Source organism: Lonchura striata, chromosome 3, assembly GCF_050655825.1.
Source record: "Lonchura striata isolate lonStrDom1 chromosome 3, ASM5065582v1, whole genome shotgun sequence".
NCBI classification, from domain to species: domain Eukaryota; kingdom Metazoa; phylum Chordata; class Aves; order Passeriformes; family Estrildidae; genus Lonchura; species Lonchura striata.
Genome location: NC_140705.1, coordinates 2,061,884 through 2,084,854, shown reverse-complemented (window position 1 = coordinate 2,084,854; position 22,971 = coordinate 2,061,884). Strand labels below are relative to the sequence as shown.

At 40.2% G+C, this 22,971-nt stretch overlaps 1 protein-coding gene across 5 annotated transcripts in view; it reads left to right on the top strand.

Annotated features, from left to right (window-relative positions):
• Positions 1-22,971, top strand: part of ELP3 (elongator acetyltransferase complex subunit 3) — a 111,167-nt gene that overhangs the window by 67,471 nt on the left and 20,725 nt on the right. For 4 of the 5 annotated variants that reach the window (XM_085574329.1, XM_085574326.1, XM_085574325.1 and 1 more), the window contains 3 exons: positions 12,936-13,129; positions 17,184-17,274; positions 20,078-20,143. In XM_085574329.1, coding sequence (XP_085430455.1) covers positions 12,936-13,129; positions 17,184-17,274; positions 20,078-20,143 — 351 coding nt within the window. Of the gene's footprint in view, positions 1-12,935; positions 13,130-17,183; positions 17,275-20,077; positions 20,144-22,238; positions 22,387-22,971 lie in introns of those variants that run through there. The other variant, XM_085574328.1, reaches the window with a different exon arrangement.

The following is a 22,971-nucleotide window of genomic DNA, read 5'->3' as shown; positions in this document are numbered from 1 at the left end:
ATCTGAGGGCAAAAATGAGGATTAAACAATTGGGGATAAATTAGGGTGAAATAATCTGAGGGGGAAGATGAGAGTGGAATTATTTGAGGAGAAAAATGAAGATTAAATAATCTGAGGGATGATTTCTGCACTTTGCAGCCCCCAGGCCCCGTGGGTTGCTCAGGCTCGTTCTGTTCTGGAGCCAAAATTGATTTATTTAATTTTTTTTTTATTATTATTTTTTTTTTTTTTGCCATTCACAAATTTGTTTTCTGATTGTTTTTTGCTTTTTTTTTCCTTCACTGAGACCCCTTTGCTGCTGAAGTCAATAATGAACATACGGCAGCCAAAAATAAAGGGAAAAAAACACCAATTTCAGGGCAGCTCGCCATCAGCTCCCGAGTGCTCGGGCCAAATTAGGTTTTTGAGGCCTTAATTGTTGCTTTTGTGTGGGTTTGTACATTTATTTTTTAATTCAAAAAGCAGCCTGGTTTTGCTGCGAGCATTCGAGGGCACTGAACGAGACGAGGTTTTTATTTTCATCAAAACCACGCTGGAATTGCTGAGATATTCTATTCTATTTTTTTTTTTTTGGGTGAAAGGAGACTTTTGACTCACCCGGACTGCAAGAATCGCATGTTTGAGACAATGAAAAATATTTTATTTTCCCCGAGGAGAGCGCTGACCCTCTCAGAAAGGGGAAAAAAAAAACCTGGAAAAAAGCGAAGGTGGGAATTGGAGAGCGGATTGATGGAGGAATTCTCCTGGGATTTTTGGGATGGATGGAGGCACCTGCAGAGCTCCAAGGTCAACCCACTCCTGCTCCAGCACTTTTCCAACTTCTCCCCCTCTCCCCTGATTCTTTTCTCTCACCTCCAGCTCGGGGCTGGCAAAATTTCTCCTCCAAGCCGTGCTTTCGAAGGGAAAAAAATCCGTTTTTTTTTCCTGTTGTCTGTTATTGCAAGTTATGGGAAAGATTTTCTTCTGGAGCTGCTGTGGTTTGCTCACAGCTCAGGCAAATCCTCTCTGCCTCTCTTCTTCTCCTTCCTCCCCACCCAGGGCTGATGGTATTTTTATATGGCACATCACATGTTAAATAATTATAATTTTTCCCCAAAACCTATTACTTTTATTAAATGGTGCCTTTCTATCTTTTAGATGGCACATCACATATTAAATGTTTATAATTTTTCCCCAATACCTATTACATTTATTAAATGGTGCTTTTCTTTTATATGGCACATCACATATTAAATGTTTATAATTTTTCCCCAATACCTATTACCTATATTAAATAGTGCTTTTCTATCTTTTATATGGCACATCACATATTAAATGTTTATCGTTTTCCCCAATACCCATTACCTTTATTAAATGGTGCCTTTCTATATTTTATATGATAAATTACAAAGTTTTTCCCCAATACCCATTACCTATATTAAATAGTGCTTTTCTATCTTTTATATGGCACATCACATAATAAATGTTTATAATTTTCCCCAATACCTATTACCTGTATTAAATAGTGCTTTTCTATCTTTTACATGGCACATTACATATTAAATGTTTATCGTTTTCCCCAATACCCATTACCTTTATTAAATGGTGCCTTTCTATCTTTTATATGATAAATTACAAAGTTTTTCCCCAATGCCTATTACCTATATTAAATGGTGCCTTTCTATCTTTTATATGGCACATCACATATTAAATATTTACAGTTTTCCCCCAATACCTATTGCCTATATTATATAGTACTTTTCTGTCTTTTATATGATACATTACAAAGTTTCCCCCCAATACCTATTCCCTATATTAAATGGTGCCTTTCTTTTATATGGCACATCACATATTAAATGTTTATAGTTTTCCCAATACCTATTACCTTTATTAAATGGTGCCTTTCTATCTTTTATATGGCACATTACATATTAAATGTTTATAGTGTTTCCCCAATGCCTATTACCTTTATTAAATGGTGCCTTTCTATATTTTATATGATACATCACAAATTAAATGTTTATAATTTTTCCCCAATACCTATTACCTATATTAAATAGTGCTTTTCTATCTTTTATATGGCACATCACATAATAAATGTTTATAATTTTTCCCCAATGCCTATTACCTATATCAAATGGTGCATATCTATCTTTTATATGATAAATTACAAAGTTTTTCCCCAATGCCTATTCCCTATATTAAATGGTGCCTTTCTATATTTTATATGGCACATCACATATTAAATGTTTATAGTGTTTCCCCAATACCTATTACCTATATCAAATGGTGATTTTCTATATTTTATATGATACATTACATATTAAATGTTTACAATTTTTCCCCAATACCTATTACCTATATTAAATGGTGCCTTTCTATATTTTATATGATACATTACATATTAAATGTTTATAATTTTTCCCCAATACCTATTACCTATATTAAATGGTGCCTTTCTATATTTTATATGATACATTACATATTAAATGTTTATAATTTTTCCCCAATGCCCATTACCTATATTAAATAGTGATTTTCTACTCCAAACCAATCTGTGAGTGCCAACATCACCAGAACATGGAGGTGAGGAAGGAGAAAGAGGGAGGACAGGGCAGGCCCAAATCCCAAATCCATCTTAAAACCTCTGACCCCCATGTACAAAACCAAACCCCCTGTACAGCACTCAGAAATTCTTCCCTCTACTTTGTGACCACTTCTACTGTAACATCCAAACTTTGGTGACTTCTTGTTCTCCTGCAAGGTTGGTAACTCGTTCCATGGCTCAAACCCAAACTCACAGCTGTTTGCAGCTGTGCCAGGGTCTCAAATGCTTCTGACCTGGGCCCGGAACATCCAAAAACGTCTGAGGGACGTTCTGAGTTCCCACACCTGGGTTTTGTCCCAGAGGAGCAATTCCCAGCAGTGTTGGATCCCGATTTTCCAGGGGGGATCCAACCACGGATGGGAGGCAGGAGCGTCTCTGCTGCTCCGTGGGGAAATTCCTGCCTTTGATGTGGAAAATGTTGGAGCTGGAGCTGCTGAGGATTCACCTCGGAGCCGGGAAAAGCTCCCTCGGATCTGTGGCTTGGAGGGTTTTGGTTAAGGGAGGACATGGAGAAGCTTCTCCCAGGTCCTCCGCGCAGCAGGAAATCCGCTTTTCTTACCCAAAATAGTTCAAAATACTTGGATTTTGAAATCCCAGGACAATCGGAGGTGTTTGAGGTGCTGGTGGACCTCAGGGAGCTGAGCCTCGTCTGTCAGGGTTTTGTTGTGTGGCTGTGGATGGCCAGGAAAGCGGCAGGAATTCCCTGGAATATTGTCCTCCCTCCCTTGCCCACGGAATCGTTCACAGGAAATGGGAATTTTGGGATCTTTTTGGAGTTTCTGCCCTCGGTGCCATCCGTGGGAGGGTTTGCGGCGAGCGCGGCCGTGGAGAGGAAGTGATTGGGGATGGTTCCGGTTGGGAAAGGCCCTGGTGATCCTGGAATTCAAACATTTCCAGCAGTGCCGGGGCCACCACGGATCCATGGATGGAAAGAAATCCCTCCAGGGATCCAGATCCCCAAAAATCCGCATGGATTTAAATTCTGGATCCATGAGCCCCCTAAATCCACATGGATTTAAATTCTGGATCTGTGTCCTCTTAAATCCACATGGATTGAAATCCTGGATCTGTGTCCCTCTAAATCCACATGGATTGAAATCCTGGATCCATGATCCCCCCAAATCCACATGGATTGAAATCCTGGATCCGTGTCCCCCCAAATCCACATGGATTGAAATCCTGGATCCGTGTCCCCCCAAATCCACAGGGATTGAAATCCTGGATCCATGTCCCCCCAAATCCACATGGATTTAAATCCGGGATTTGTGTCCCCCAAAATCCACATGGATTGAAATCCTGGATCCCCATGTACCCCCCAAATCCACATGGATTGAAATCCAGGATCTGTGTCCCCCCCAAATCCACATGGATTGAAATCCTGGATCCGTGTCCCCCCAAATCCACATGGATTGAAATCCTGGATCCATGTCCCCCCAAATCCACATGGATTTAAATCCGGGATTTGTGTCCCCCAAAATCCACATGGATTTAAATCCTGGATCCATGTCCCCCCAAATCCACATGGATTTAAATCCTGGATTTGTGTCCCTCAATATCGACATGGATTTAAATCCTGGATCCGTGTCCCCCCAAATCCACAGGGATTGAAATCCTGGATTCATGTCCCTCCAAATCCACATGGATTGAAATCCTGGATTTGTGTCCCCCCAAATCCACATGGATTTAAATCCTGGATTTGTGTCCCCCAAAATCCACATGGATTTAAATCCTGGATTCATGTCCCCCCAAATCCACATGGATTGAAATCCTGGATTCATGTTCCCCCAAATCCACATGGATTTAAATTCTGGATCTGTGTCCTCTTAAATCCACGTGGATTTAAATCCTGGATCCGTGTCCCTCTAAATCCACATGGATTTAAATCCTGGATCCATGTCCCCACAAATCCACGTGGATTTAAATCCTGGATTTGTGTCCCCCAAATCCACATGGATTGAAATCCTGGATCCCTGATCCCCCCAAATCCACATGGATTGAAATCCTGGATTTGTGTCCCCCAAAATCCACATGGATTGAAATCCTGGATCCATGAGCCCCCTAAATCCACATGGATTGAAATCCTGGATCCGTGTCCCCCAAAATCCACATGGATTGAAATCCTGGATTTGTGTCCCCCAAAATCCACAGGGATTGAAATCCTGAATTTGTGTAACCCAAAATCCACATGGATTGAAATCCTGGATTTGTGTCCCCCAAAATCCACATGGATTGAAATCCTGAATTTGTGTAACCCAAAATCCACATGGATTGAAATCCTGGATCCGTGTCCCCCAAAATCCACATGGATTGAAATCCTGGCTCCATGCTCCCCCAAAATCCACATGGATTGAAATCCTGGATCCATGTCCCCCCAAATCCACATGGATTGAAATCCTGGATCCATGATCCCCCCAAATCCACATGGATTGAAATCCTGGCTCCATGCTCCCCCAAATCCACATGGATTGAAATCCTGGATCCATGTCCCCCCAAATCCACATGGATTGAAATCCTGGCTCCATGCTCCCCCAAATCCACATGGATTGAAATCCTGGATCCATGAGCTCCCCCAAATCCACATGGATTTAAATCCTGGATCTGTGTCCTCTTAAATCCACATGGATTGAAATCCTGGATCCGTGTCCCCCCAAATCCACATGGATTGAAATCCTGGATCCATGTCCCCCCAAATCCACATGGATTGAAATCCTGGATCCATGTCCCCCCAAATCCACATGGATTGAAATCCTGGATCCGTGTCCCCAAAAATCCACATGGATTGAAATCCTGGATCCGTGTCCCCAAAAATCCACATGGATTGAAATCCTGGATCCGTGTCCCTCTAAATCCACATGGATTGAAATCCTGGATCCGTGCCCCCCCAAATCCACATGGATTGAAATCCTGGATCCGTGTCCCCCCAAATCCACATGGATTGAAATCCTGGATCCGTGTCCCCCAAAATCCACATGGATTTAAATCCTGGCTCCATGATCCCCCAAATCCACGTGGATTGAAATCCTGGATCCCCATGTACCCCCCAAATCCACATGGATTGAAATCCAGGATCTGTGTACCCCCAAATCCACATGGATTGAAATCCTGGATCCGTGCCCCCCCAAATCCACATGGATTGAAATCCTGGATCCATGATCCCCCAAATCCACGTGGATTTAAATCCTGGATCCATGAGCCCCCCAAATCCACATGGATTTAAATCCTGGCTCCATGCTCCCCCAAATCCACATGGATTGAAATCCTGGATCCGTGCCCCCCAAATCCACATGGATTGAAATCCTGGATCCGTGTCCCCCAAAATCCACATGGATTTAAATCCTGGCTCCATGCCCCCCCAAATCCACGTGGATTTAAATCCCTCCAAGGATGGGAACTCCAGCACTGCCCAGTGCTGGAAAACCCTTTCCAAGCCGGAATTATTCCCGATATCCAACCTGAACCTCCCCACGTGTATTTTGAGCCTTTTTCCCCCTCTGGTGTCGCGCTCCGGGAGGGAATTTTTGCACAAACATTGGGCTGGACCGGGAAGCGTCGAGGACGGCAACAAAACCAAAACGGTGCAAAACCAACTGCCCACCCTCACCTAAACCCGCCAGGAAAACCCTCGGAAAACCAAAACCACGGAGGTCTCATCCTTGGGAGCTCCTGGAACCGATGACTTTCACAATGTCCATTCCCAACCCGTGGAATCTTCCTCTTCTCCTCGGTCACTGGCCCATTGTCTGCTCCCCTCAATGCAGATCCTATCATCATTAGGCTTTTAATTAGCCCGGCATTGACGAGGAGGAGGGGAGAGGGGGGGGGGGGAAAAAAAATGCAAATGCGTCGGGGAAAACGCCGTTAATGCACGTTAATTAAAGCGCTTAAGCGATTGTTCCTTCCCCGGCGAGCCGCGAGTGTCACTCAAGGCCGGAGATTTCGGCGCTAGAAATGGTCCAGCTGATGGAGATAAAGGGGATGGAGCGTGGAGAGCTCGGATAATGCCGGCCTCATTAACAATTGGAATTTAATCATCTCTTCTCAGGCGGGCGGGAGGAGCCCATTCGACGATGGGGTTGAGGGGCACACTCAACCAACAACAAAAAAAAAATAATAATAATAATGAATATTTTCGGTGATCTTTTAGTCGGAACGAATCGCCGGCGTTTGAGTTGAATTGATGGCAAGAAATTGGTGCTTTTATCGGCGGGCCGGTTATCTCCCGCAGCAGTGGGGCAGCTGCGCAGCGAGGAGATGAAAGGCGGCCAGGGGATTAATTTTGGGGTTGGGGGGTGGGAATGTTCAAGTGGAATCCCCTGGAAACGACTCGGTTCTCTCCGGCTGGAGGGTGGCGGATTTTTGGGGGGTTTTTGGGGTTTTTGGGGTTTTTTGGGGGGTTTTGGGGTTTTTTGGAGGGTTTTTTGGGTTTTTTTGGGGTTTTTTTGGGGGGGTTTTGGAATTTTTTTGAGGTTTTTTTGGGGTTTTTTTGGGAGTTTTTTAGGGTTTTTGGGGGGTTTTTTGGGGGTTTTTTTGGGGGGGTTTTTGGATTTTTTTGAGGTTTTTTGGGGGGGTTGGGGGTTTTTTTTGAGTTTTTTGGGGGCTTTTTTGGGTTTTTGGGGGTTTTTTGGGGGGTTTTTGGGGGTTTTTTTGGGGGGGTTTTGGGATTTTCTTGGGGTTTTTTTGGGGTTTTTTTGGGGGGGTTTTGGGATTTTTTTGGGGTTTTTTTGGGGGTTTTTTGGGAGTTTTTTAGGGTTTTTGGGGGGTTTTTCTGGGTTTTTTGGGGTTTTTTTTGGGGCTTTTTGGGGGGGTTTTGGGATTTTTTTGAGGTTTTTTGGGGGGTTTGGGGGGTTTTTTTGAGTTTTTTTGGGGGCTTTTTTGGGTTTTTGGGGTTTTTTTGGGGTTTTTTTGGGGGGTTTTTCAGAGTTTTTTTGGGGGGGTTGGGGTTTATTGGGGGCTTTTTTTGGGTTTTTTTGGGGGTATTTTGGGGACTTTTTGGGGGTTTTTTTGGGGGGTTGGGGTTTATTGGGGGCTTTTTTGGGGTTTTTTTTGGGGGGTTTTTTTTGGGGTTTTTTTGGGGGGTTTTTGGGATTTTTTTGAGGTTTTTTGGGGGCTTTTGGGGTTTTTTTTTTTGAGTTTTTTGGGGGCTGTTTTGGGTTTTTGGGGGTTTTTTGGGGGTTTTTTTGGGTTTTTTGGGGGGTTCTTTGGGATTTGTTTTGGGGGGGTTGGGGTTTATTGGGAGCTTTTTTTGGGTTTTTTGGGGGGTTTTTTGGGGGTTTTTTTGGGAGTTTTTTAGGATTTTTTGGGGGTTTTTATGGTTTTTTTGGGGGGATTTTTTTGGGGTTTTTTGGGGTTTTTTTGGGAGTTTTTTAGGGGTTTTTGGGTTTTTTTGGGGTTTTTTGGGGGGATTTTTTTGGGGTTTTTTGGGGTTTTCTTTGGGAGTTTTTTAGGGTTTTTTGGGGGTTTTTTGGGGGTTTTTTGGGGGTTTTTTTTGGGGGGGTTGGGGGTTATTGGGGGCTTTTTTTGGGGGGGGTTTTTTGGTTTTTTTGGGGGGTTTTTTGGGGGGTTTTTTGGGGGTTTTTTTGGGGGTTTTTTTGGGGGGGTTGGGGTTTATTGGGGGCTTTTTTTGGGTTTTTTTGGGGGGTTTTTTGGGGGGTTTTTTGGGTTTTTTTGGGGTTTTTGGGGGTTTTTTGGGGGGTTTTTTTGGGAGGTTTTTTGGGGTTTTTTGGGGGGTTTTTGGGTTTTTTGGGGGATTTTTTGGGGGTTTTTTGGAGGGTTTTTTGGGGGTTTTTTTGGGGGGGGTTTGGGGGTTTTTTTGGGGGGTTTTTTTTTGGAGGTTTCTCCTTCGTCGCGTGCCGAGCACAGTCAGGAAAACCCAATTAAAACCTCCAGCTGGAATTTTGGCTGATGCTGAATTTGGGACATTCCCAAATCTTCAGACCTTCCCCACGGGTCGCTCAGAGTTTTTCTGATTTTAAAAGGTTTTTGCAGGAGCAAAGGAATGGGAAAATACCAAAATTCAGGGCGTCACCTCCTGATTCCATCTGCTGTTACCTCCTCGGATCTTCCCCAAATCAAACTGTTCCACCATCGTGGGGTTATATTCTGATTTAACACAGGGTGATTCTTGATATCCTGTAATCCCAATTTTCCCAATTTTGACAATTGCAATGTCACTGAAAGCTTCCGGTGGGAGTTGAGGAAAACAAATCCCACAATTATTATTTACTGTGAAAACTCAGCTTTTCACTAAAATCCCACCAACTGAGGAATGTTACAGGGAAATGATATTTTAAGGTGTGGAGGAGTCCGGATGAACCTCCAGGTTGGAGTTTCAGCTGATCTGAGCTGACCTTTTTATTTTATTATTTTATTTTATTTTATTTTATTTTATTTTATTCTATTTTATTTCATTTTATTTTATTTCATTTTATTTTATTTTATTTATTTTATTTTATTTTATTTTTTATTTTATTTTATTTTATTTTATTTTATATTTTATTTTATTTTATTTTTATTTTATTTTATTTTATTTTATTTATTTTTTTTTTATTTTATTTTATTTTATTTTATTTTATTTATTTTATTTTATTTTATTTATTTTATTTTATTTTATTTTTTATTTTATTTTATTTTATTTTTTATTTTATTTTATTTTATTTTATTTTATTTTATTATTTTTTTATTTTATTTTATTTTACTTTATTTTATTCTATTCTATTCTATTTTATTTTATTCTATTTTTTTTTTGCTTCAATGAAATCTCCATTTCAATTTTGACTTTAATTAAATCGCCGCGTTAATCTCTCGCCTCCTGCCCGTTGGCCGCATCGCCGTATTTCCATTTCCCATCTTAATTAACTCCAAACCTGTTAAACGCCTCGAGAAATCCTCGAGGAGGATTGATGTGGCAGCTTGGAAGTCGGCGCTTCCGTTTGGAATACGGAATTCTCTGGGATTCAGAAATTTGGGATCTGCCCACCCCGGGGCATCCTCGACCCTTCCTGACTCAACCTGGAGCTGATGGAAAAACCTCCGGAGCTGCCACGGGTGGTGGAACAAAGATTTTGGGGATTCAATTGATTTTGGCAGCAAAAGGCTCGGGAGGGTTTTTTTAATCAGCCCGAGACACCTTTTAATGTGTCTAATTAAAAATAAATCCAAACAAACGCAAGAAAAGGCCACAATTCCTCCTAAAGCTCGGCACGCGTCGGAATTTTCTGCTTCCTTTGTTTCAGGAGAAACTAAATCAGAAGCTGTGGGTGAATGGGGAAGGGTTGAGCCGTTAAAAATTGGGATTTTCAGGGATTGTTGGGAAAAGAACGGCGCCGGCGCCTTATCTCGTTTGGAATTAATTACTCGGGGAATCGGCTCCGGGGAGTCGTGAGGAATGAGCAGGGAGATCTGTGGGGTTGGAAAGGCAGAATTCCCACTGGGATTTATCCAATCGATCCAATTTATCAATTGGATAAATCCAGCCTTGGACACTTCCGGGGATAAATCCTACCTTGGGTTTATCGGTTGGATAAATTTATCCAATTTATCAATAGGATAAATCCAGCCTTGGACACTTCCAGGGATAAATCCAACCTTATATTTATCAATTGGATATCAAATTTATCAATTGGATAAATCCAGCCTTGGACACTTCCAGGGATAAATCCGACCTTGGGTTTATCGGTTGGATAAATTTATCCAATTTATCAATTGGATAAATCCAGCCTTGGACACTTCCAGGGATAAATCCAACCTTATATTTATCAATTGGATATCAAATTTATCAATTGGATAAATCCAGCCTTGGACACTTCCGGGGATAAATCCAACCTTATATTTATCAATTGGATATCAAATTTATCAATTGGATAAATCCAGCCTTGGACACTTCCAGGGATAAATCCAACCTTATATTTATCAATTGGATAAATTTATCCTATTTATCAATTGGATAAATCCAGCCTTGGACACTTCCAGAGATAAATCCTACCTTGGGTTTATCAATTGGATATCAAATGTATCAATTGGATAAATCCAGCCTTGGACACTTCCGGGGATAAATCCAACCTTGGCTTTATCAATTGGATATCAAATTTATCAATTGGATAAATCCAACCTTGGACACTTCCGGGGATAAATCCAACCTTATATTTATCAATTGGATAAATTTATCCAATCTATCAATTGGATAAATCCAGCCTTGGACACTTCCAGGGATAAATCCAACCTTATATTTATCAATTGGATAAATTTATCCAATTTATCAATAGGATAAATCCAGCCTTGGACACTTCCAGGGATAAATCCAACCTTGGATTTTTCAATTGGATAAATCCAGCCTTGGACACTTCTAGGGATAAATCTGACCTTCGGTTTATCAATTGGATAAATTTATCCAATTTATCAATTGGATAAATCCAGCCTTGGACACTTCCAGGGATCAATCCTACCTTGGATTTATCAATTGGATAAATTTATCAAATTTATCAATTGGATAAATCCAGCCTTGGACACTTCCAGGGATAAATCCAACCTTGGATTTATCAATTGGATAAATTTATCCAATTTATGAATTGGATAAATCCAGCCTTGGACACTTCCAGGGATCAATCCTACCTTGGATTTATCAACTGGATAAATTTATCCAATTTATCAATTGGATAAATCCAGCCTTGGACACTTCCAGGTATAAATCCAACCTTATATTTATCAATTGGATATCAAATTTATGAATTGGATAAATCCAGCCTTGGACACTTCCAGGGATAAATCTGACCTTGGATTTTTCAATTGGATAAATCCAGCCTTGGACACTTCCAGGGATAAATCTGACCTTCGGTTTATCAATTGGATAAATTTATCCAATTTATCAATTGGATAAATCCAGCCTTGGACACTTCCAGGGATAAATCCAACCTTATATTTATCAATTGGATATCAAATTTATCAGTTGGATAAATCCAGCCTTGGACACTTCCGGGGATAAATCCAACCTTATATTTATCAATTGGATATCAAATTTATCAATTGGATAGTGTCTTGGACACTTCCAGAGATAAATCCAACCTTGGGTTTATCAATTGGATAAATTTATCCAATTTATGAATTGGATAAATCCAGCCTTGGACACTTCCAGGGATAAATCCAACCTTATATTTATCAATTGGATAAATATATCCTATTTATCAATTGGATAAATCCAGCCTTGGACACTTCCAGAGATAAATCCAACCTTATATTTATCAATTGGATATCAAATTTATCAATTGGATAAATCCAGCCTTGGACACTTCCAGAGATAAATCCAACCTTGGGTTTATCAATTGGATAAATTTATCCAATTTATGAATTGGATAAATCCAGCCTTGGACACTTCCAGGGATAAATCCAACCTTATATTTATCAATTGGATAAATATATCCTATTTATCAATTGGATAAATCCAGCCTTGGACACTTCCAGAGATAAATCCAACCTTGGATTTTTCAATTGGATAAATCCAGCCTTGGACACTTCTAGAGATAAATCCAACCTTGGATTTTTCAATTGGATAAATCCAGCCTTGAACACTTCCAGGGATAAATCCAACCTTGGGTTTATCAATTGGATAAATTTATCCAATTTATCCAATTTATGAATAGGATAAATCCAGCCTTGGACACTTCCAGGGATAAATCCAACCTTATATTTATCAATTGGATATCAAATTTATCAGTTGGATAAATCCAGCCTTGGACACTTCCAGGGATAAATCCAACCTTATATTTATCAATTGGATAAATTTATCCAATTTATCAATTGGATAAATCCAGCCTTGGACACTTCCAGAGATAAATCCAACCTTGGGTTTATCGGTTGGATAAATTTATCCAATTTATCAATTGGATAAATCCAACTTTGGACACTTCCAGGGATAAATCCAACCTTGGGTTTATCAATTCGATAAATTTATCCAATTTATGAATAGGATAAATCCAACCTTGGACACTTCCAGGGATAAATCCAACCTTGGATTTATCAATTGGATAAATTGGATTTGTCAATTGTTTAAATCCAACCTTGGACACTATCCATGCTGGAAAATAGAAGGAAAACACCGATTTGACTCCTCCTGCTTTTCCGTGGCCTCCTCTTCAAATCCAAACCAGATTTTTCACTCCCAAAAACGCCACAAAGCCGTCAACCCTCCCAGCTCACCCTACGCCCGGAATCCTCAACAATTCCCACATTTCCAACCACAAAACCCCTCTGGAATCGACTCGGCGCGAAGCTCCCGATCCCACCAAACCTTTTTTTTTTTAATTTTTTTTTTTAAATTCCTTTTTTAATTCTTTTATTCCGTTTTTTTTTTCCCCAGGAGATTTTCGAGAACCCCGCCTTCCGCCCCGACGGGATGAAGCTGTACCCGACGCTGGTGATCCGCGGCACCGGGCTCTACGAGCTCTGGAAAAGCGGGAGATACCGCAGTTACCCCGCCAGCACCCTGGTGGACCTGGTGGCCCGGATCCTGGCCCTGGTGCCGCCATGGACGCGCGTCTACCGCGTCCAGAGGTGATTCCCGCCCGGAATCGGCTCCTCGGAGCCATCCCGGCATCCGTTCCGGAATTACAGCCCGCTCCGGCTCGGCCTTCGTTAGCTCCCAGCCTTAATTATCTCCCAGTCATTAAGGGGAGATCTTACATCCCATCCATTGATGGGTTGGATCCCGTGATGGGTCATTGATGGGTTGGATCCATTAATGGGATGGATCCTTGGTGGTCCAGAGGTGATTCCCGCCCGGAATCGGCTCCTCGGAGCCGTCCCGGCATCCATTCCTTAATTACAGCCCGCTCCAGCTCGGCCTTCGTTAGCTCCCAGCCTTAATTATCTCCCAGTCATTAAGGGGAGATCTTAGATCCCGTCCATTGATGGGTTGGATCCCGTGATGGGTCATTAATGGATGGGTTGGATCCTTGGTGGTCCAGAGGTGATTCCCGCCCGGAATCGGCTCCTCGGAGCCGTCCCGGCATCCGTTCCGGAATTACAGCCCGCTCCGGCTGGGCCTCGTTAGCTCCCAGCCTTAATTATCTCCCAGTCATTAAGGGGAGATCTTACATCCCATCCATTAATGGGTTGGATCCCGTGGTGGGTCATGAATGGATGGGATGGATCCATTGATGGGTTGGATCCTTGGTGGTCCAGAGGTGATTCCCGCCTGGAATCGGCTCCTTGGTGCCGTCCCGGCATCCATTCCGGAATTACAGCCCGCTCCGGCTGGGCCTTCGTTAGCTCCCAGCCTTAATTATCTCCCAGTCATTAAGGGGAGATCTTAGATCCCATCCATTGATGGGTTGGACCCCATGGTGGGTCATTAATGGATGGGTTGTATCCTTGATGGTCCAGAGGTGATTCCCGCCCGGAATCGGCTCCTCGGAGCCGTCCCGGCACCAATTCCTTAATTACAGCCCGCTCCGGCTCGGCCTTCGTTAGCTCCCAGCCTTAATTATCTCCCAGTCATTAAGGGGAGATCTTACATCCCATCCATTGATGGGTTGGATCCTTGGTGGGTCATTAATGGATGGGATGGATCCATTGATGGGTTGGATCCTTGGTGGTCCCGGAATCGGCTCCTTGGCACCGTCCCGGAATCCGTTCCGGAATTACAGCCCGCTCCGGCTCGGCCTTCGTTAGCTCCCAGCCTTAATTATCTCCCAGTCATTAAGGGGAGATCTTAGATCCCATCCATTGATGGGTTGGATCCCATGGTGGGTCATTAATGGATGGGTTGGATCCATTGGTGGGATGGATCCTTGGTGGTCCCGGAATCGGCTCCTCGGAGCCGTCCCGGCATCCGTTCCGGAATTACAGCCCGCTCCGGCTCGGCCTTCGTTAGCTCCCAGCCTTAATTATCTCCCAGTCATTAAGGGGAGATCTTACATCCCATCCATTGATGGGTTGGATCCCGTGATGGGTCATTAATGGATGGGATGGATCCATTGATGGGTTGGATCCTTGGTGGTCCCGGAATCGGCTCCTCGGAGCCGTCCCGGCATCCATTCCGGAATTACAGCCTGCTCCGGCTCGGCCTTCGTTAGCTCCCAGCCTTAATTATCTCCCAGTAATTAAGGGGAGATCTTACATCCCATCCATTGATGGTTGGATCCCATGGTGGGTCATTAATGGATGGGTTGTATCCTTGGTGGTCCAGAGGTGATTCCCGCCCGGAATCGGCTCCTCGGAGCCGTCCCGGCATCCGTTCCGGAATTACAGCCCGCTCCGGCTCGGCCTTCGTTAGCTCCCAGCCTTAATTATCTCCCAGTCATTAAGGGGAGATCTTAGATCCCATCCATTGATGGGGTGGACCCCATGGTGGGTCATTAGTGGATGGGTTGGATCCATTAATGGGATGGATCCTTGGTGGTCCCGGAATTGGCTCCTCGGAGCCGTCCCAGCATCAATTCCGGAATTACAGCCCGCTCCGGCTGGGCCTTCGTTAGCTCCCAGACTTAATTATCTCCCAGTCATTAAGGGGAGATCTTAGATCCCGTCCATTAATGGGTTGGATCCCGTGATGGGTCATTAATGGCGTGGATAATTAATGGGCTGGATCATGTGATGGGTCATTAATGGGGTGGATCCCGTGATGGGTCATTAATGGGGTGGATAATTAATGGGGTGGATCCCATGATGGGTCATTAATGGGGTGGATAATTAATGGGATGGATCCCATGATGGGTCATTAATGGCGTGGATAATTAATGGGGTGGATCCCGTGATGGGTCATTAATGGGGTGGATCCCGTGATGGGTCATTAATGGCGTGGATAATTAATGGGGTGGATCCCGTGATGGGTCATTAATGGCGTGGATAATTAATGGGGTGGATCCCGTGATGGGTCATTAATGGGGTGGATCATTAATGGGGTGGATCCCGTGATGTGTCATTAATAGGGTGGATAATTAATGGGGTGGATTCCGTGATGTGTCATTAATGGGGGGGATAATTAATGGGATGGATCCCGTGATGGGTCATTAATGGCATGGATAATTAATGGGATGGATCCCGTGATGGGTCATTAATGGCATGGATAATTAATGGGATGGATCATGTGATGGGTCATTAATGGGGTGGATAATTAATGGGGTGGATCATGTGATGAGTCATTAATGGGGTGGATAATTAATGGGGTGGATCCCATGATGGGTCATTAATGGGGTGGATAATTAATGGGATGGATCCCATGATGGGTCATTAATGGGGTGGATCATTAATGGGGTGGATCCCGTGATGTGTCATTAATGGGGGGGATAATTAATGGGGTGGATCATGTGATGGGTCATTAATGGGGTGGATAATTAATGGGGTGGATTCCGTGATGTGTCATTAATGGGGGGGATAATTAATGGGGTGGATCATGTGATGGGTCATTAATGGGGTGGATCATTAATGGGGTGGATCCCGTGATGGGTCATTAATGGGGTGGATAATTAATGGGGTGGATCATGTGATGGGTCATTAATGGGGTGGATCATTAATGGGGTGGATCCCGTGATGGGTCATTAATGGGGTGGATTCCATGATGGGTCATTAATGGGGTGGATAATTAATGGGATGGATCATGTGATGGGTCATTAATGGGGTGGATAATTAATGGGGTGGATCCCGTGATGGGTCATTAATGGGGTGGATCATTAATGGGGTGGATCCCGTGATGGGTCATTAATGGGGTGGATTCCATGATGGGTCATTAATGGGGTGGATAATTAATGGGGTGGATCCCGTGATGTGTCATTAATAGGGTGGATAATTAATGGGGTGGATTCCATGATGGGTCATTAATAGGGTGGATAATTAATGGGGTGGATCCCGTGATGAATAATTAATAGGCTGGCTCCCATGATGGATAATTAATTGGGTGCATCTCATGATGGATAATTGGCTGGATCCCACGATGGATCATTAATTGGCTGGATCCAATGATGGATCATTAATTGTGTGGATCCCACGCCAGATAATTAATTGTGTGGATCCCATGATGGATTATTAATTGGGAGGATCCTTTGATGGACAGTTAATTGGCTAGATCCAATGACAGATAATTAATAGGATGGATCCTGTGACGGATCATTAATTGGGTGGATCCCATGCCAGGTAATTAACCCAGGGAAGTCAGGCATCTGGAATGAGAAATAATCCATTAATTAATTCATCAGGTAATTAATGACTCAATTACAGCCCCAAATTCCCTGAGCAGCTCCAGGTGGGATTCTTGGGATATTCAGCTGAGGGAAAGGAAGGAAAACTCCCCCTGGAATGTTTAATTTTAATTATAACATTTAATAATATTATAATTATATAATTATAGATAATTCTTTCTATTAATAAATATTTATTTAATATATAATTAATATATATATATGAAATAAAACCCCAAATTTTTACTCTTAACAAAATCCATGATTCCTTTTAATTTTTCATTTCTCATTTCCCTCCCGCTTTTATTTCTTTAATTAATTCAATCCCAAGGATTTGGGGGAATTTGGGATTTTTTGGCCGATGATGTTTTTTGGTGAATTTTCTGCTATTTCAGCTGCAATAATTTGAATTTTCCTGGTTTTTTTTTTAGGGATATTCCCATGCCCCTGGTCAGCTCCGGGGTGGAGCACGGGAACCTGCGGGAGCTCGCCCTGGCCAGGATGAAGGACCTGGGCACTGAGGTAAAAAAAAATTCATCCAAAAATCAATTTATAATCCTATAAAACGCATTAAAAACCATTTCTATTTATTTCAACAAAATACTTTAAAATTGTTGTGAGAAATAACAAATCATGAGGCAAAAAAAACCCCAAAAAAAGCAGATTTTGCTTTAAAAAAACCCCCAAAAAAACCAGATTTTGCTTAAAATAAAACCTAAAAACCCAGATTTGCCTCAAAAAAAAAATTAAAATAATCAGATTTTACTTTAAAAAAAATTCCCTTTTTCCCCCCATTTCCCCCTTTTTTAAGGTTTGGGGTTTTTTACCATTTTTTCCCATTTTTCCCCTTATTTTTTTCCTTTTCTCCCATTTCCCCCTATTTTTAGCTCATTTTTTCCCATTTTCCCCTTTTTTTTTCATATTTTTCCAATTTCCCCATTTTCACCCATTTTTTCCCCAATTTCCTCCATTTTTCACCCTTTTCCCCCATTTTTTCACCACTTATTCCCATTTCTCCCTGATTTTTTTACTTTTCTCTCCATTTTTCCCTTCTTCCCCATTTTTTCCATTTTGCCCCTTTTCCCCCCTTTTTTCCATTTTTTCCCATTTTTCCCATTTCCTCCATTTTCACCCATTTTTCCCCATTTTCCCCTATTTTTTCGCCCATTTTCCCCCTCATTTTCTTGCCCATTTCTCCCCCCATTTTTTCCCATTTTTTTCAATTTTTTTCACCCATTTTTTTCCATGTCCCCCCCATTTTTCCCTTTTTCCAATTTCCACATTTTTCCCATTTTCCCCATTTTTTAAATATTTTTCCAATTTCCTCATTTCCCCCCATTTTTCTCCATTTCTTCCCATTTTTCCCTGATTTTTTTCCCTTTTTCCCATTTTTTCCCTTTTCCCCCCATTTTTTCCACCTTTTTTCCCATTTTTTTCAATTTTTACCATTTTTCTGCCCATTTTTCCCTTTTTTCCCCATTTTTCCCATTTCTCCCCCATTTTTCCCCATTTTCCTCCTTATTTTCCCCATTTTTTCCCATTTCCTCCATTTTCCCCCCATTTTTTCACCCATTTTTCCCATATTTTCCCATTTCCCCCACTTTTTTCCCATTTTTCCCATTTTCCCACCATTTCCCCCCCATTTATTCCCATTTTCCCCATTTTTCCCCATTTTTCCCCATTTTTCCCTATTTTTTCGCCCATTTTCCCCCCATTTTTCCCATTTTAAATTTTTTTTTCACCCATTTTTTTCCATTTTCCCCCATTTTCCCCCATTTTCCCATTTTTTCCCATTTTCCCCATTTTTTTCATATTTTCCCATTTTCTCCATTTTCCACCCATTTTTTCCCCATTTCCCCCATTTTTCCCCCATTTTCCCCCATTTTTCCCTGATTTTTTGCCCTTTTTTCCCATTTTTCCCTTTTCCCCCCATTTTTTCCCATTTTCCCATTTTTTCCCATTTTTCCCATTTCCCCCAATTCCCCCCCATTTTTTCCCTTTTTTCATCCATTTTTTCACCCATTTTTTCCCATTCTCCCCCATTTTTTCCCCATTTGTTCCCCTAAAAAAACACCCAAATCCCATAAAAAAAACCCAATTCCCCAAAAAAATACAAATCCCCATCCAAAAAAATCCCCAAATCCTCCAGAAAACCTCAAACCCTAAAAAAAATATTTGGGATTTTTTGAGGAAATATTTGGGATTTCTGGAATGGAATATTCGGGATTTTCTGAGAGAGATTTTTGGGATTTCTGGAATGGGTTTTTTGGGATTTCTGAAACAAAATATTTGGGATTTCTGAGAGGGAATAATTAAGATTTTTGGGAGGGATATTTGGGATTTTTTGAGGAAATATTTGGGATTTCTGGGAGGGGATATTTGGGATTTTCTGAGGGGATATTTGGGATTCCTGGAACGAAATATTTGGGATTTTTTGAGAGGATATTTGGGATTTCTGGAACAAAATATTTGGGATTTTTTGAGGGGATATTTGGGATTTCTGGAACAATACATTTGGAATTTTTTGAGGAAATATTTGGGATTCCTGGAAGGGAATATTTGGAATTCCTGGAACAAAATATTTTGGATTTCTGGAGGGATATTTGGGATTTCTGGGAAGGATATTTGGGATTTTTGGGATTGAATAGTTGGGATTTTTTGAGGGGATATTTGAGATTTTTTGTGGGAATATTTGGAATTTTTGGAACAAAATATTTGGGATTTTTTGAGGGGATATTTGGAATTTCTGAGAGATTTTTGGGATTTCTGGGATGGGTTTTTTGGGATTCGTGGAAATGGATATTTGGGATTTTTGGAATGAAATAGTTGGGATTTCTGGGAGGGGATATTTGGGATTTTTTGAGGGGATATTTGGAATTCCTGGAACCAAATATTTGGGATTTTTTGAGGGGATATTTGGAATTTCTGAGAGATTTTTGGGATTTCTGGGATGGGTTTTTTGGGATTCGTGGAAATGGATATTTGGGATTTTTGGAATGAAATATTTGGGATTTCTGGGATGGGATATTTGGGATTTTTTGAGGGGATATTTGGAATTTTTGGAACAAAATATTTGGGATTTTTTGAGGGGATATTTGGAATTTCTGGGATGGGTTTTTTGGGATTCGTGGAACGAAATATTTGGGATTTCTGGAGGGGATATTTGAGATTTTTGGAACGAAATATTTGGAATTTTTTGAGGCAGTATTTGGGATTTCTGGAAGGGAATATTTGGAATTTCTGACTATTTCCAATTTTCTGGAATTTCCTGGAATTTTCCGGAATTTCCCGGAATTTTCCGGAATTTTCCGTCCTTTTCCCGCAGTGCCGCGACGTGCGGACGCGCGAGGTGGGAATTCAGGAAATCCACCACAAAGTCCGGCCCTACCAGGTAAAAAATTCCAATTTTTTTTCCCCCAAATTCCCGAGGAAATTCAGGGATCGCATCGACCAATCGCTGCCCTGGGTTTGCAATTCCCAAAATTCCCCAAATTCCCCAAAATTCCCCGGGAAAATCGGGATTTGGGAAAACCCGGCCCGGGGGGAAATTGGGATTTTTGGGTGAATTTCCAGGGATTTTGGGGCAATTGGGGTGAATTGAAATGTGGGATTTTTGGGGGGGGGAAATTTGAATTAAAGCGTGTGGAAATAGAGATAAATATAGATAAAATATAGGTGAAATGTAGATTAAATATATTTATCCATGTATTAATATAGATAAAATAGACATAAAATAGATGTAAAATGTATTTATCTATATATTAATATAAATAAATATATATAATATATATAAAATATAGATCAAATATATTTATCTGGGTATTGATGTAGATAAATATATATACATAAAATATATAAAAATATATTTATCTATTAATATATATAAACATAAATAAAATATGGACAAAATATATTTATGTATTAATGCAAATAAATATATATAAAATATAGATCAAATATATTTATCTGTGTATTAATGTAGATAAATACATAGACAAAATATACATAAAATATATATAAAATATATTTATCTGTTAATATAGATAAATATAAATAAAATATGGACAAAATATATATATGTATTAATGCAGATAAATATATATAAAATATAGATCAAATATATGTATTAATGTAGATAACTATATAAAATATAGATTAAATAGATCTATGTATTAATACAGATAAATATAGACAAAATATAGATATAATATAGATAGAATATATGTATTAATATAGATAAATCTATATAAAAATATAGATTAAATAGATCTATGTATTAATACAGATAAATATCTATAAAATATAGATAAAAGATATTGATATGTGTATTAATGTAGGTAAATATATAAAAGGTATACCTATGTATTAATGTAGGTAAATATACATTAAATATAGTTATAATATATTTATCTATTCATATGCATGAATACATAGACAAAATGTAGATAAAATATATTTATATATTGATATAGATTAATATATCTAAAATATAGATAAAATATAACTATTTAGTAATATAAATACATAAAAAATACAGAACATATTTATCTGGCTAGTAATATACATAAATATATAGTTAAACTTCATTTGTCGATTAATATACATAAATTTATATAATATAAAATATAAATAAACTGTATTTATCAATTAATATACATAAATATATGAAATATAAAATAGAAATAAACTATATTTATCTATTAATTTACATAAATATATATACTGTAAAATAGAAATAAAATATATTTCTCTATTAACATACATAAATATATATTATATAAAATAGAAATAAAATATATTTCTCTATTAATATACATAAATATATTATATAAAATAGAAATAAACTGTATTTCTCTATTAATATACATAAATATATATTATATAAAATAGAAATAAAATATATTTATCTATTAATATACATAAATATATATTATATAAAATAGAAATAAACTGTATTTCTCTATTAACATACATAAATATATAATATAAAATAGAAATAAACTGTATTTCTCTATTAATATACATAAATATATATTATATAAAATAGAAATAAAATATATTTATCTATTAACATACATAAATATATAAAATAGAAATAAAATACATTTCTCCATGTCCTAAAATTCCCTGCTCCCAGAATAATTGGAGCTGATCCGTCGGGATTCCGTGGCCAAATCCCAAATTCCCAATCAAACTGGATTTAGGGAATCCTTTCCTGGTTGGATTCAGGGAATCCTTTCCTGAGTGGATTTAGGGAATCCTTTCCTGGTTGGATTCAGGGAATCTTTTCCTGGTTGGATTTAGGGAATCCTTTCCTGAGTGGATTTAGGGAATCCTTTCCTGGTTGGATTTAGGGAATCCTTTCCTGAGTGGATTTAGGGAATCCTTTCCCATTTTCTCAGATTTTTGGATAATTGGAATCGTCTCCGCTCTCACTTTTCCCTTTTCCCTCCTTTCCCTGTTCTCCCACCCCGTTCCCGGATCAGGTGGAGCTGATCCGTCGGGATTCCATGGCCAATCCCAAATTCCCATCTGGAATCCAAGTGGATTTAGGGAATCCTTTCCTGGTTGGATTCAGGGAATCCTTTCCTGAGTGGATTTAGGGAATCCTTTCCTGAGTGGATTTAGGGAATCCTTTCCTGAGTGGATTTAGGGAATCCTTTCCTCAGTGGATTTAGGGAATCCTTTCCTGGTTGGATTCAGGGAATCCTTTCCTGAGTGGATTTAGGGAATCCTTTCCTGAGTGGATTTAGGGAATCCTTTCCTGAGTGGATTTAGGGAATCCTTTCCTGGTTGGATTTAGGGAATCCTTTCCTGGTTGGATTTAGGGAATCCTTTCCTGAGTGGATTTAGGGAATCCTTTCCTGAGTGGATTTAGGGAATCCTTTCCTGGTTGGATTCAGGGAATCCTTTCCTGGTTGGATTTAGGGAATCCTTTCCTGAGTGGATTTAGGGAATCCTTTCCTGGTTGGATTTAGGGAATCCTTTCCTGGTTGGATTCAGGGAATCCTTTCCTGAGTGGATTTAGGGAATCCTTTCCTGGTTGGATTTAGGGAATCCTTTCCTGGTTGGATTCAGGGAATCCTTTCCTGGTTGGATTCAGGGAATCCTTTCCTGGTTGGATTTAGGGAATCCTTTCCTGAGTGGATTTAGGGAATCCTTTCCTGGTTGGATTTAGGGAATCCTTTCCTGAGTGGATTTAGGGAATCCTTTCCCATT